Here is a 14,548-nt window from a genome sequence, read left to right as displayed (position 1 = left end):
AAATAAACAGAAAAATTATTCAAAATAACACAAGAAAAGGTTTATGATAATTATTCTTTATTCTAATAAGAAGCTGATTATGTAAGATAAATTAAAGAACTAAAATAAAAAAATGAAGATTTAATTGAAATAAATAACATAAATTATATTGAATAATAAAAATAAACTTTATATATACAAACATTATAGTAAGAAAATAATAAATTATTAATAGAAAACTAAAGATTATAAGAAAGATGTGATCAATACTTATCTTATTTAAACTAAAAAGTATAAAATAATAATGTTTTTGAAACCAATATGCCTCTTGTTCAAACAAATAATAGCTTAGAATTTGAATAATTACAAACGGATATTTGTTTATTAGTAAAATCTTTAGATGTTTTTATGAAAAATTCATTTGAAAAATAATAAAATGAGCTTAGAATAATTTTAAATGAAAAAATTTAAGGTTGTTTATTGCTGCTTCCTCTTTTTTAAAAAAAAAATACTTACTTTAATATGGAATAAAGTCAAAATTTTTTTAAATACTTATTTTTATTACAAAAGTAAATTTATGATTTTAATGAAAATAATGATTAGAAAATACAAATAATTGAAATCCCTTAACTGTTCAATGGAATTAATTATTATTAGAAAAAATATACAAATTAGATTAACTATGATGAATAATCTCAAAATAATATGTTGTTAAATAATAATATATTAGTAAGTTTAATAAAGATGATTCTTTATGATTAAAATAATGTTATAATAAATGAATATATAACAAAGAATTATTAATAAAGTAATGATGTATTGAAATATCAAATTATTATTTAATTAAATATTCTTATAATTTCAAATAAGCATCAAGAGATTTAAAGTATTTTAGCTTAAGTTTTCCAAAATATAATTTAATATTAATAATTAAACAATTAAGATAATTATTTTGTTTTTGAATTACAAATTATTGATTTTATTTTTTTTTAAATTAAAAATAATAATAGTATTTAAAATAATAAACTTATATCCACGTGTTTACAATTTTTATTTAGTTAGTATAAAGATTCCTAAAATCAATTAATTTTCGTAAAATAACTTGCTTTCAATTATAATATTCATGTTCTTTTATTAATTATTCAATAATCTTTTGATAATAATAATGTTCTTTTAGCCTTATAGTTAATATTAAGTGCTTCTTTCGCAACTAACTTTAATTGTAATATATATTTTTATCAATTTTTATTGTTATTTTATTTTTATTTTATTTTATATATTTTATCTTTTTGATTTTTTTTTATTTTTAGAAAATGTTTAATTTAGTTTTAATGATATTCTTGATGTCGCTTATCTTAAATATAAAGAAATAAATTAAACTGAAATAGTTTAAACTATTAAATCGATTTAAAATAACATTTAATAATTAGATAAAAACAATAATATAGATATAGAATTTAAAGATATTAATAAATAATATTGAATAATAATATAAAAAAAATATTAATAACTTAAACATTTTAAATTTATTTTATATATTTAGATTTAAGATTACTATTTTTATAAATTTATTTATAAAATATTTTTTTAATATATTATAATATTTATTTTTAAAAAATAAAAATATCTATATTTAAAAATAAAAAATCAGTCGATTTCATACGTATTAAAAGCTTTAATAAATAATTTTTATAATATATATTATCAAATAAAATATATATAAAAAAAATAATATGTTATTTAAATAATTATTTATAGAAACTATTTATTCATAAATCTTTTTTCTGATTTTAAATAAATATATATTTAAACTAAAATTATATTTTGTTTAATAATTCATAAAATCATACTCGATAATTAATTTTTTTTAAAAAAAACATTTAAATATTATTTATATTCAAATCATAAGATAATTAATCCCGAAAACAAATAAATCTTAAAAAATAAATAAATAAAAAAATAATATTTATTTATTTGAAATATCATCATTTTAACTTAAAATTAACTAATTATTATTTCGATTTTTTTCTATTTCTATTTCTATTTTTTTATTTTTATTTTAAAAAACACAATCAACATAAATAAAAAAATAATTATCCATTTATTGCGAAGTCAATTTTTTTTATTGTTGATGAATTTTTTTAAAAAAATAAAAATTAATAAAAAAAACTATATAAATAAATAAATAATTCAAGAATATAATATAAGCATAATTCAAAAACTAAATTATTAATAAATATTCCCATAAGCTATATTATTTTATTTTATGCGATAATATTTATCTAACAATAGTAAAAGACTTAAAAAACATTTTATTCTGCCGAATAACTTAAATTTGAGAATTAATTAGAAGTCAACATTTATATTTATTTTTAATAGAATAAATTAATTATTGTTCTTTTACTTATTTATTTCCTAAAAAAAGTAAATAAATATTACATAAATTTTCATGAAAGATAATAAAAATTAAATATTTTTTATATTGAATAAACAAAAAAATTTAAATAGATTATTTATAATTTTTTTATATACAATTAGCATTAAAATATTTACAAAGCAAAAATTATATAAATTTTTTAATTTTATAATATTAACATCATATTACAAAAAATCAGTAAAAACTGTTAAAAAAATAATTTCTAAAAAAACAAAATAATATAGTTTCTAGAGATAAAGAAACAACATAATCTATCTAGTAAAAAATTTCGATACACTAAAAAAATATAAATACTATTTGCAATAGTATAATTATAGATATTATTAAATTAAAAATTATTAGTTTAATTTTCGAAAAATAATAAAGAAATAAAAGAAAATTACAATACTGAAAGAAAATATTTAAAAAAAGAAAAATAAAAATATCTAAAAAAATAATAAATTTTAATTATAAATAAAAATAATTAGTATAATAAACAAAAAATAATATCATTTCTCTAAATATTCGATAATAGATTATAAATAATCATCATCTTAAATTTCCATTAGAGATATATTTTTTAATATTTCAATACCATTTTTACTTTATATAATTCTTACTATATGATTTTCTTGATAATTTAATTCTAATTAGCATTTTTCTCCGTATTTAACAAGTACAAAAAGACATTCAACTAAGTTATATTCAACATTATTATAATATTCATCTTAAAATGCTTCCAAAAGTCTTTCAATTAAGCAAACCTCATTGATTGCAGATAATATATTTTCTAAAAAGTTTGTATCTTTTAAACTTATAGCATTACATATACATAAAAAAGCATATTTTCTGATTAATTTTTAATTACTTTTGGATTTTTAAACAATAATCTCCCATCCTTCCATATCCTAAAATATATCTTCTAACTAAGAAATATTATTGAATGCAAACAAATTACTTAAACCCCATAATGTATCTTTTTAAATTTTAAAATCATCATTTGAAAGTGCAATTTTTAAATAAAAATATATATCTTGTTTAATTAAAATTTCTGTAGTTATAAAATTTCCACTTAGGTTTTTTCCTAAAACACACACTGATAAATGAATAAGATCTAAATCTTCTTCTTATTTATTTTTGATTTCAGTAAAGGTTTTTATAATTTGAAAAATATGGTTTATTATTTCTGGAAAGTGAAGTGTAAAATATTCTATTTAATCATTTTGACAATCATCTTTTTCTAAAAAATCGCTTATGCATTTTATAACTTATTTGCTTTTTTTAATTTCATAATTTTCAATTTATTCATTTAATAAGTATTCACATGTATACAAATAATCTATTGACTATTTTATAAGTAGAATATAAATATTTATATTATTTTTATACTTATTCGAATTTCGAACTTTTATATGAAGATATTATATTAATTATATCTAAAAATATTTCTATTAAATAATCTGATAAAGGAAATGTTGAAACTTATTCTTTTAAATCTTAACCAATGTTAATATTTATTAAATGTTATATACCTTCATCAAAATTAACACATATATTATATATAACATTATATATCTTTGTTTTTATTTTTTAAAACATATGTATTTTGTTTTTATTACATTTTCTTTAGCTTTAATATCTTCTGTATATTAATAATTTAATAAAATATTCATTAATTATAAAAATTCAAAACATTTTTAATTTTAAGAGTAATATGTTAATAAAATAAGAACACTGCATGTTTTTTTTATAATTTGTGAATCTTGAGTTAAAAGAATTTGTTTAAGTTCTTCTAATATAATTAAAAGCTAATCTATTTAATTTTGACAAAGACTTTATTTTAAAAATAGTTTTAATTCTTTCAATAAATTTAGAAGTTCTTATTTATTATAATGTTTCCATTATTTAAATTGATTTATAAATTAGGATATCTTATTTTTAAAATAACTAAATATAAATAATATTCATTTGTTTGCTTTTTACTTATTAATCATCTATTTGTATTTGTTCTTATACTTTAATTAATTTATTTCTTTTATTTTAAATTATCTTTTAAGTCTGCTGTTTCCTTATATTTATTCTAAATTATTCTTTTTTACAAATAATTAGTTTATTTAATTCCATTATTTTAATTATTAAATTTCTTGTTTTATATTTTTATATTTTATTAATTTTTTTTTTGCTTTAAATTAATTTTATTTATAAATTTATTAAACTTTTTATTTCGAATTTACAATTTTTTGTTTTAAATTAGTTTATAAAAATTTGAGGATTTATTTATCACATATAGTTAATAAATAAAATTGATAATTTATTTGAAAATTATATTAAAGTTTTGATTAAAATACAATTATGTTAGTGCGTATTTATATGTTTTCCAAGAATTTTATTCTCACTATATAATAATTGTTTAAAATTATGATATCATTAAATTAAAATGCTTGATTTTTATTTTACTATTTTAAATTTATGCCTGACCAATTTTATAGGCTACAAAGCTTATATATAATAATATATAATCTCGCATATACTTTTTTTAATAAATTATACAATTTTTATTAATGGAGGATGAGATATAAAAAGAAAAAAAAAATGAATATAAAATTTAAATATATAACTATATCTTATTAATAAAAAAAATAAAAATATTATAATTCTAATTATTTAATTTATCTTAAACTGTTGTCTGTATTGTCTGTGATATATATTTAATTATTTTATAAATTAAAAACACAATTTTTATATAATGATGAAAGTAGTAATCAATAAAAAGCATATAAAAGCAGTTTAATAAAATAGGATAAAAAATAAAAACTTAAACAGCGCGACAAACGATATATTATTATCAAAAATAAAACTTATATATTTTCTTTTTAGAATTATTATGATTTTTTCTAATATTAAGGTATAATAAATTTTTATGTTTAATTTTCTATAAAAATAATTTAAAAAATATTTTAGCTTGAATATATATATATATATAAAAAAACTCTTTTAATAATATCGATTTATATCGTATTTTTTTTTTAAAGAAACTATTAACTTTAAATTATTTTAATATATATAAGTAATTTAATATATGACAAATAATTTAAAGATAATTTAAATTATAATAAGTTAATTTTTTATAAAATTTAAAATTAAAGATCAATTCATAATATATTAATAATAGATAATATATAAAGCTCTTTCTTTCTTTATTATTTATTTATCTTATCACATAATTTATCCGAAATACTTTTGTAAAATATTGATTGCTACACTGTATATAAAATATTACTTTTAGTTAATGTTATAGTTTAAAATAAAATAAAAATTATAATCAGTAATTTTAGCATTCTAAAGATGATATTATCGATAAACGATTCCTTCATTTTATCTGCTTTATAAAAAGTTATGTTTTTTAAATCTAAAAAACAAAAAATCATTTAACATTTGATTTTCCAACTAAAAAACTGTAAGCTGAGTTAAATTATTTTGACATAAAGAATTATCTTATTTTTATACGATTTTAATATAATATAAGAAAAGTAATTTTTTATTTTTTAATACATATATTTTAAAAACTATTCATTATTTCATGACTGTTATTTCTATATCTAATTAATTACGAACTTTTTAATTGTAATTTGTAAATATAAATAAAAATAAGGGTAAAATCACAAAATTGAAAAACTCAAATTAAAATTAAATTCCTCCATTATTTTATATTTTATAGCCTATAGCCATTATCGAAAAATAATAAAAATTTGCGTGTTTCTAATTAATATATATTTAAAAATTATAAATTATGAAAATTACTTTTATTTATAAAAATGAAATTAAATTAATACTAAAATATTTATAATAATTATAATTATATGTAAATTAAAATATGTCTTAATAAATTAAAAACAAATTTTTTTGTCTAATGTATAAATAAAAAAAAAATCAAATTTTAAATATAAATTATAAACTAATTTTAAGTTTTTAAAAATGTGATACTAAAAAATTTATTATATTCTAAAATTAAAAATGCTGCAAAAAATATGAATTTATATTATAATCATAAATTATTATTAATATAAAATATGTCTAGCTAATTTTTATTTATAATATAATTTATATCGAATTAAAGAATTAAATATAGATTATAAATATATTATAAATTTTAAATTAAATATGTATTAAATATATATTAAAAAAATATTATAATATAAAAAATTAAAAACTAAATTGATTTTTTACAATTAACATATTAAAAAAAATATTTAATAAATATATAATCGAATTTTCTTATTTATAAATGTAAAATATTTAAATTAAATTTATTTAATTTAATTTAATTTAATTTTAATTTAATTTAATTTAATTTAATTTCATTTAATTTAATTTTATTTATTTACAAACATTTTATTGTATTAAAAATTTTACCTATTTATTAAGAAAAAAAAATATTCATATATTATTATATAATAATTATAAAAAAATTTACTTAAATCTATTTTTTTTAAATAAATACAAATTATTTTATTATTCTTCAGATTATTTAATTATAATTATAATATATTTTATAAAAAAAAATAAAAGTAATTTTAAATTAAAAGATAATAATTATTAAATATCAATAATAATAAAATTATTCCGATGGAATCTGATAATTAAATAAAAATAAGAAAAGCATTTAAAAAAATTTAAGAAAACCATTCCCATATTCCAAAACATGAGCTTTGGTTAGTATACGAATTTTGTTAATTTAGTATAATCCATACTCATTTAATACTAGACCATACAAAATAGCATCGGTTAAAGAAACTTTTGAATGATATGATGAGTTATCCAAAAGTAGCAAATTAATATATTGAGTAAATATTTGCAAAACATTAAGAACTTATTTAAAATCAAGAAGAATATGAAAAATAAGAAGAGTTAAAAATGCTAGAAGAAAAAAATTTAAAAGAAGAAGAATTACAAAAATTAAAAGAAGAAATAATAGAGCCAGGAATAATAATGTATTTAACAGACCATTATATTTTAGATATTTTACAATATTTAGATGCTCGTTCGTTAATAAAATTTTCATTTACATGCAAATAATTTAGAGAGTTAATTACATAAAAACCAATATTTTTATTCAAGAAATTTTGTATAAATCTATATTAAAATTTATCACCTTTACCTATTCCGACACCATTTATCTCAATTTAAAAATATGTAAATTCAAATAGAATTTAATTTGACCCTAATTTAATACTTCGAATAAATAATGATGTAAGAAAAGTGGCATGGAAGTGTTATGGAGATTAAAGAAGTGTTAATGAAATATATAAAACTGGCAAAAAATATTTTTAGAAGTTTGATAATTATTATAAAATGTTTATGTTAGCTCCAAGAATCCATTTTTGTGGATATTATTATTGTAAAGAGAAATATATAAAATTTGGAGAAAAGAGCATGAGTTAAACATTTACACCAGTAATATAAGTAATTTATTATAGGTATTTTAGATTTTTACCTGATGGAAGAATTTATTTTGTTCTTTCTAACAAAAAACTTAAAAATGATAAAATTTCTAATAATCTTACTGAAAACTTTTACTTTAATAATAATGATAATATCTAGCTTAATGATAATAACAGTCAATATAATAATAGCGGTCAACCTTTAATTGAAAAAGAAAATAATCAAGGAGAATTTATTATTAAGGATGATATGGTCTATGTAAGATACAATAGAGCTCAGACTATTTTCTAATATAATATGAGAATTAGAGGTAGCTCTGTAGGTGCCCATGATATGTTGATGGTAGAAAACTATAGTATGTACCAAATTGATCTTAATTATACTTATAATATTTATTCTTCTAATGCTGATGATTCTTCTAAAGTTTATAAATATAAACCACTTTAGTAAATCAAGGATGATATTGATGAGAAAAAATATAGAAAAATTAAATATATGTCTTTATGATTATGTTTTTTTATGTTTCTTATATGTATTATTATAAACTATTTATTTTTAAAATTTACAATTACTATAATTTAATATTTAAATGACAAAACTTACCTAAAATATTACTACTTTTTTTATTTTAAAATATATATGTGTATATTTTTATTAAACTTTATTTCACAGTAATTTAAGTAGTAAAATTTTAAAACAGTAAATAACAATCAAAATTTTAAAAACATTATATACAATTTTTAAATTCCATTAAAAAATAATAAGTATTTATTAAATAAATATAAAAATAAAAAAAATATTAAAATTATAGTTTTTAAAATTTAAAAAGAAAAGTGATAAAAATGAATCTAAAAGTTTTTAAGGGTCACAACATGTAAATTCTTTAACTAATCATATTTTGTAGTGAATAAAAATGCGCCTACACACACTATAAAATAATTAAACTATTAGAAACAGATCACATACTAAAATTAGTAAATAAAAACAATTTAAAATATATAATTTAAATTAATTTTAGAATTTTCTAAAATTTTTTAGATAGGAAATTTTAAGTTTTTGTGGAATTTTAAATTTACTTGGATTTTATATTATTTCTTATTTATTTATTTTTTATTATTATTTTATATATGAAACATTAATTTTTTTTAATTAAAAAAAATAATTAAAATTTCCTAAAAAAAATTCTGACTTAATTCTTTAATTATTTTTGGTAAAGTCTAAAATTTAACTTTAACCTAACAATAAAAATTTATTTCATAAAAAAGCAATAAAATATATAAATAAAACTTTTTTTTAAAAAAATGCTGAACCTACTGCTTTTATTCAATTCACAGAATATTCGATAAACACTAGAAAACTATCAATTTAGTTAGATCAATTCAAATAAAAATTAAAAAATCAAATTTCTAATAAATTTATTATCTAACTAGCTCCATGTCCTCAAATTAATCAAATGTGATATCATTTATATTCTAATATCCTTCTCCAATTTTTTTTATTTTTAACCATTTTAGTAAAAATATATTCACAACATATAAACACATATAAGATTTAAATATTTTTACCCTTCAAAATAACTATAAAGTCCTAATAAAATATGAATCTATAATTTTCTGATAGATAATTTATCAAGTTTGGTTCTATAAAATAATTAAAAATTAATATACTTAGTGTTATTTATATATTCAAAAGCAATTAATATATTTAGTTACATATTAAAAGTTTTTCGAAAAATATTACTTCTTCCCCATATTCAGATTTACATTAAAATTGGTACTTTTTAACTTCTAATAAGCAGTCACATTTATAAAGTTGATAATTTACAAATTTCTAATTTACAGGACTTAAATAAACCTTAGAAATATTACTCAGCTTATTTAAAAAAATAATAATTTCTTTAAAAAAGTTTTAATCATATATTATTCGCATTAATAAATTATTGAATTCAATAATTTTATTGTTTCAACTTTTTTATTTTCATACGCGTTCAAATTTCAAAAGATTGCTGAAATTCCTTTATTTTTACTTAAATTTATTTTTTATTAATTGTTTATTCTATTACTTTGAATAAAATTTTAGTAGTATAAATATATTGCCTTTTTATATTTAATGAGTAAGTTATCTTTTTTTCTAATAGATTTATTCTTTAAACTAATTCTTTATATTTTACTTTATTGAATCAATATTTTAACTTATTTTCTATTCATTCGGTAAATAATTATTCTATTATATTTTGGATGTTTTAAGAATATTTTTATCCAAAAAATGTTTTGATTTTTTTATTTTATTTAAAAAAAAATATTAAAAAATGCTAATTATCCATTAGGCCAATTTTGAAGCCTATGGTTTTAAAAATTTTTAATATACACATACATATTCATTTTTTTTATTTACATATTAAATATTATTATAAATTTAAAAATTTTTTAAGGTAAATTATTTTTAAATAAAAAACACAAGCATAAACATATATTGATAAGATAATATATATTGATTTTTTTTTTTTAATTCTCAACTGAATTACTTTAATTTTGATGATAATAAAAGACAAAATAAATTCATTTGGCTATCAAATTAAGCATTAATATTCATATTTTAATTATTTCCAATCATATTTATCCCATTAATATTAATAATTTCTATGACTCCTAAAATACCTTTTTTTTTTTTCTATTTCATCCATATGATATAAGTTAAAACTGGCATGCTTGTATTTACATCAATTTATTAATTAAAATTTACATTATTATATGCATTTTCAATAATTTGATTTTTTTATTATTAAACAGTATATCCAACAATACCACAATTGGCTGAAAATTTAATTTTCTATATTTCTAGTAATATATATATATATATATATAATTTATATAAAATAAAAATACATTAATTGTTGCTATCATCTTAATTAAAAGTATAAATAAAAGAATCTTATAATAAGTAAATTTTAAAATCCTGAGTATCTAAATATAAACTAAGTAGCTTTTATGATTCAATAATAATTTTAGGCAAATCATTATATTTATTAAGTTAAATTGAAATATCAAACATATTTTTCATTACATTTTAATATTTGATGTTTTAATCATTAGTAATTGAATTTTTTAGCACATTCATTGCATATAAAGACATTATTTATAAAACTCCTTCATCATCTTTTGTAAAAAATTCATTATTTTTTTTATTTATAGCTTATATAACTCCCAAAAGAAACCCCTTTTCTTCATCCACTACAGGAATACATAAAATAGTTTTTGTGGCATAATTACTTTTTCTATCATTTTCAGGGTTAAATCTACTATCTTTTTAAGCATCTAAAATATTTAAACAAGTCCTTGTATTAGCTACATGTCCTGCAATTCCTTATCCAAACTATACTTTTATTACTCCGGTTCCTTTAGAAACCTTTGTCCATAATTCTCTTTTTTCATTATTAACTAAAAATATTGAAGCTCTATCGCATTATAATACTTAGCATATCTCTTTCACTATTATTTAAAAAGCTTCTGTAATATCTAACTAAAGATTTATTCCGATAATTGTTTATAAAACACTTTTCAATTTTTAAGTTACATTGAACAATAAATCACATGTCTATAACGTATATTATAGCAAATCATAAAAACTTCCAAATGTATATTTAGAAAGGGAAGATAGTTTAGATTTTAATGATCTCTCGTCTTAAATAATAACCCTTAATGTATTTATTTGTCTATTTTCATTATATGCTTTTATATTATCTACATCTTCTTTAAAAATAAAAATTAAATACTGATTTTTTATTTTTATTTACTTTACTAAATATCCAACAAGGAAGTAATAAAAGCGCAATCAGTAGAATGTGAAATAAAATTAATTTTTTAATCATATCGAATATTATTAGTTGTTTAATCGCCAGATTTTGTATCATCAATAATTTTTTAATATTCCGTATTTTTAAGTAAAGGGGAGTTTGCTGAACAAAAAGTACTTTTTTTTGTTCATTTCTTAGTTTTTAGATAGGCAATAAACTAGTTTAAGATGTCTATTATTATAATTATAAGCTTTATTATTATTAACTAAATGAATTTGTTTATATAGAAGGTATATTTTAAATAAATTAATTTCTTGATTTTGATTTATTTGTATCTTAAGGTGAAGAGTTTATATCGTTTGTTGTATTTTCAAAATTTTACTTATGATATATTAAAGGATATGATTTAAAATTTTATTCCTAGAATACATGAAATTATCTTGATGAAGTATTATTGTTTATGTTTTTTTATTTCTAAGTATTAGCGTAATGACTACTTTCTAATACTAGTTATTTACTTATAATATAATTCTTTTGATTTCTTTTATTTTATGAATGTTATGATTAATTTATAAGTTTTATTTTCAACTATTAATTTTCTTATTTTAATTATATATTTTCGATTGCTAGTAACTTATATATTTCTTCTTTTTATTTCATTGATACTTACTAAAATTCTGACATTAATTATAATGTTTTATTCTATTTCTGTAATTGAAGAATCGCTTGCATGTGTTCACAGCATTCTGTTGTTGTATTTTAGTTAAAAGATATGTCTTTTTAAAATATTGAGTTTATTATTGACTTGTAATAAGATTTGTTTGCCGAAGTTTCCTTTAATTTATCACTTTTATACTTTTTATGATTATTAAATTTATTTTGTTAATTGTCCATCAGTTTTTTTTATTTTTTATTTAATAAATTATTTATTTTGATTAGAATATAATCCTTTTATTATTAAAAACGTTAAATTTCTTTTTAACTTTATTTAATAATTTATTTTAATAACATTACTTTATTAAAATAATTTTTATTATAAATAATAATTTTTAATTTAATTTATTAAATAAATTAAATATATTAAAATATATTTAATAATATAATTATATATTAAAAAGTAATAAAACTAATTAATTAATAGAAATATTCTATTTTTCATATATTATTATTACTAATTTCGCCAAAAAATATACTAGAGTTTAGATTATTTTCAAATAATTTTTGCTGACACATTTTTTTTTATAAATCCAAATTAGATGAATTGAAATTTAAATTCTTTAAAAATGCCTTTTTGAATGTTTTAAATATTCAGTAGATTGATTATTTTAATGCCAATAAAAATATATTAAAAAGATTTAAAGCCTTAATCAAATTTTTTATATTTCAAAAATAATGAAAATATAATTTTAAGTAAGAAATGATTTTATTAATTCTTCTATAAGATTGGCTTAATGTTAATAAGAATAGATGATAATTGACAAATAACATTGTAATTTATATTAAAAATTTATTTAATCAATAATAATTATATATAATCTTATAATATATAAAAAAAGTTAATTATTCATATATTTAAAAAAACAAAATATAAAAAATTAAAATTCAATTTAATTATTAAGGTTTTTAAAATTAATTATTATTTTTTTCAGGAACTTTGTTTATTTTATTTAAATAATCATCAACTTTTTCGACTTATTTAGAATTAAATCTTTAATTATAATTAAAAATTTATTATTTTTAATCTTTGTATTTTTTATTATCTTCACAAGTTTAATTTTTATTATCTTTATGTTAGTTTAAATTTAAATTAATTTTTTAATCTTTTTCGTTTTCCCATTCATATTTTTCTTTGATATTTTGTAATTTTATATCATCTTAATCTTTATTTTATTTTTCTTTTTTTTCTTTTTTTCATTAATTTCACCTTTTCCATAAAGTTAACCTAAACTTCGATATTCCAAAACAATAGCCTTAATTCTTGGAGGTAATGAATATTTTCCACTTAAATTAATTTCATTAAGATCTTCGATACTTAATCCTTAAACATCTTTTTCATTAAGGACTATTTTACCTCTAGGAGGAGCATCTTCAAAATCATCATCAGAAGTATATTTTAAGGAACCTGATTATTTTTAAGAATTTTAATTTGCAATAATTGCCCACCTAATAAATAAAGCACCCATTATTCCACTATTTAATTTTAATATGTTTTAAAAAAAACAGATTATTTTGTATTATTACGTTAGAATCCATAATTCAGGATGGTCTTTCATATTTTCCCATAATCCTTCCCTTGCCATAGTATCCATAGAAAAATCTCTAGTTTGAAAACCTTTATAATCTTAGTAAGTTTTATATTATTCTTAATCTTATTTTGTTTAATATTTTGATTTTTGCTTAAGATTTTCATAAAAATTTTCATATTCTCTTTATCCATGATAATTTTAATATTATTTATTTTACTATTCACGTTTTTTTAAAAATCATAAAACTAGCTATTTTTAAGTTTATAATTTTATTCATTTATCATTTAATCATATTCTTTCCTTTTTACTTCGACACTAAGAATTTTATATGCTTCTGAAATTTCTTTAAATTTTTCCTTTTTTAGTTATTTTATTGTAATTTTTTTAAAGTACTTAATTCTGTTTCGTTGATTTTTAAGAATCTGGATGATATAACTTTGCTAATTTATGAAATTATCTTTTTATTTCTTCTTGCGATGAATTCTGTTAAACATTTAAGATTTTATAATAATTTTAGCTTTAATTTGAAAAAAATTGAAGTATTTTATATCCAAACATATTTTGTATTTTATACAATTGTTTTTATTTTAATTAAAATTACTACTATATATTTAAATAATTAAATAATATATATTTTTATTTATGAGAGACTATTAAATTTCAATTATTTAT

The 14,548-nt window shown here is 16.1% G+C and overlaps 3 protein-coding genes across 3 annotated transcripts, besides 14 other annotated features; 1 reads left to right on the top strand and 2 right to left on the bottom strand. All coding sequences in view use genetic code 6, as the record gives it.

The window, feature by feature from the left end:
• Nucleotides 1-3: part of a microsatellite that runs on past the window's edge.
• A 1,219-nt stretch (nt 4-1,222) lies between these two features.
• Nucleotides 1,223-1,286: a microsatellite.
• Nucleotides 1,223-1,288: a microsatellite.
• A 154-nt stretch (nt 1,289-1,442) lies between these two features.
• Nucleotides 1,443-1,489: a microsatellite.
• An 89-nt stretch (nt 1,490-1,578) lies between these two features.
• Nucleotides 1,579-1,627: a microsatellite.
• Nucleotides 1,628-5,448: 3,821 nt separating this feature from the next.
• Nucleotides 5,449-5,490: a microsatellite.
• A 1,023-nt stretch (nt 5,491-6,513) lies between these two features.
• Nucleotides 6,514-6,593: a microsatellite.
• Nucleotides 6,594-6,689: 96 nt separating this feature from the next.
• Nucleotides 6,690-6,779: a microsatellite.
• Nucleotides 6,765-6,807: a microsatellite.
• Nucleotides 6,808-7,747: 940 nt separating this feature from the next.
• IMG5_058930 (hypothetical protein) lies at nt 7,748-8,344 on the top strand (the record flags this gene model as incomplete). The annotated part of the gene is made up of 2 exons (XM_004037155.1): nt 7,748-7,849; nt 7,997-8,344. 2 exons carry the CDS (start codon nt 7,748-7,750, stop codon nt 8,342-8,344), a joined length of 450 nt encoding a protein of 149 aa, XP_004037203.1.
• A 178-nt stretch (nt 8,345-8,522) lies between these two features.
• Nucleotides 8,523-8,575: a microsatellite.
• Nucleotides 8,576-8,919: 344 nt separating this feature from the next.
• Nucleotides 8,920-8,952: a microsatellite.
• Nucleotides 8,953-9,145: 193 nt separating this feature from the next.
• On the bottom strand, nt 9,146-10,077 carry IMG5_058920 (hypothetical protein). Its single transcript, XM_004037154.1, has 2 exons — nt 9,550-10,077; nt 9,146-9,477 (listed from the first exon to the last, which is right to left on the bottom strand). Exons 1-2 carry the CDS (start codon nt 9,764-9,766, stop codon nt 9,299-9,301), a joined length of 396 nt encoding a protein of 131 aa, XP_004037202.1. The 5' UTR covers nt 9,767-10,077; the 3' UTR covers nt 9,146-9,298.
• Nucleotides 10,078-12,644: 2,567 nt separating this feature from the next.
• Nucleotides 12,645-12,674: a microsatellite.
• A 7-nt stretch (nt 12,675-12,681) lies between these two features.
• Nucleotides 12,682-12,726: a microsatellite.
• Nucleotides 12,688-12,746: a microsatellite.
• A 796-nt stretch (nt 12,747-13,542) lies between these two features.
• IMG5_058910 (hypothetical protein) lies at nt 13,543-14,259 on the bottom strand (the record flags this gene model as incomplete). The annotated part of the gene is made up of 1 exon (XM_004037153.1): nt 13,543-14,259. A coding segment is annotated over one exon (360 nt), but the record flags the coding sequence as incomplete, so codon positions are not given.
• Nucleotides 14,260-14,548: the final 289 nt, after the last annotated feature.

The sequence above is a fragment of the Ichthyophthirius multifiliis genome, assembly GCF_000220395.1.
Source record: "Ichthyophthirius multifiliis unplaced genomic scaffold scaff_1120509250249, whole genome shotgun sequence".
Lineage (NCBI taxonomy): Eukaryota > Ciliophora > Oligohymenophorea > Hymenostomatida > Ichthyophthirius > Ichthyophthirius multifiliis.
Note: the sequence above shows the minus strand (reverse complement) of the source record. Positions and strands in the feature narration are given on the sequence as shown.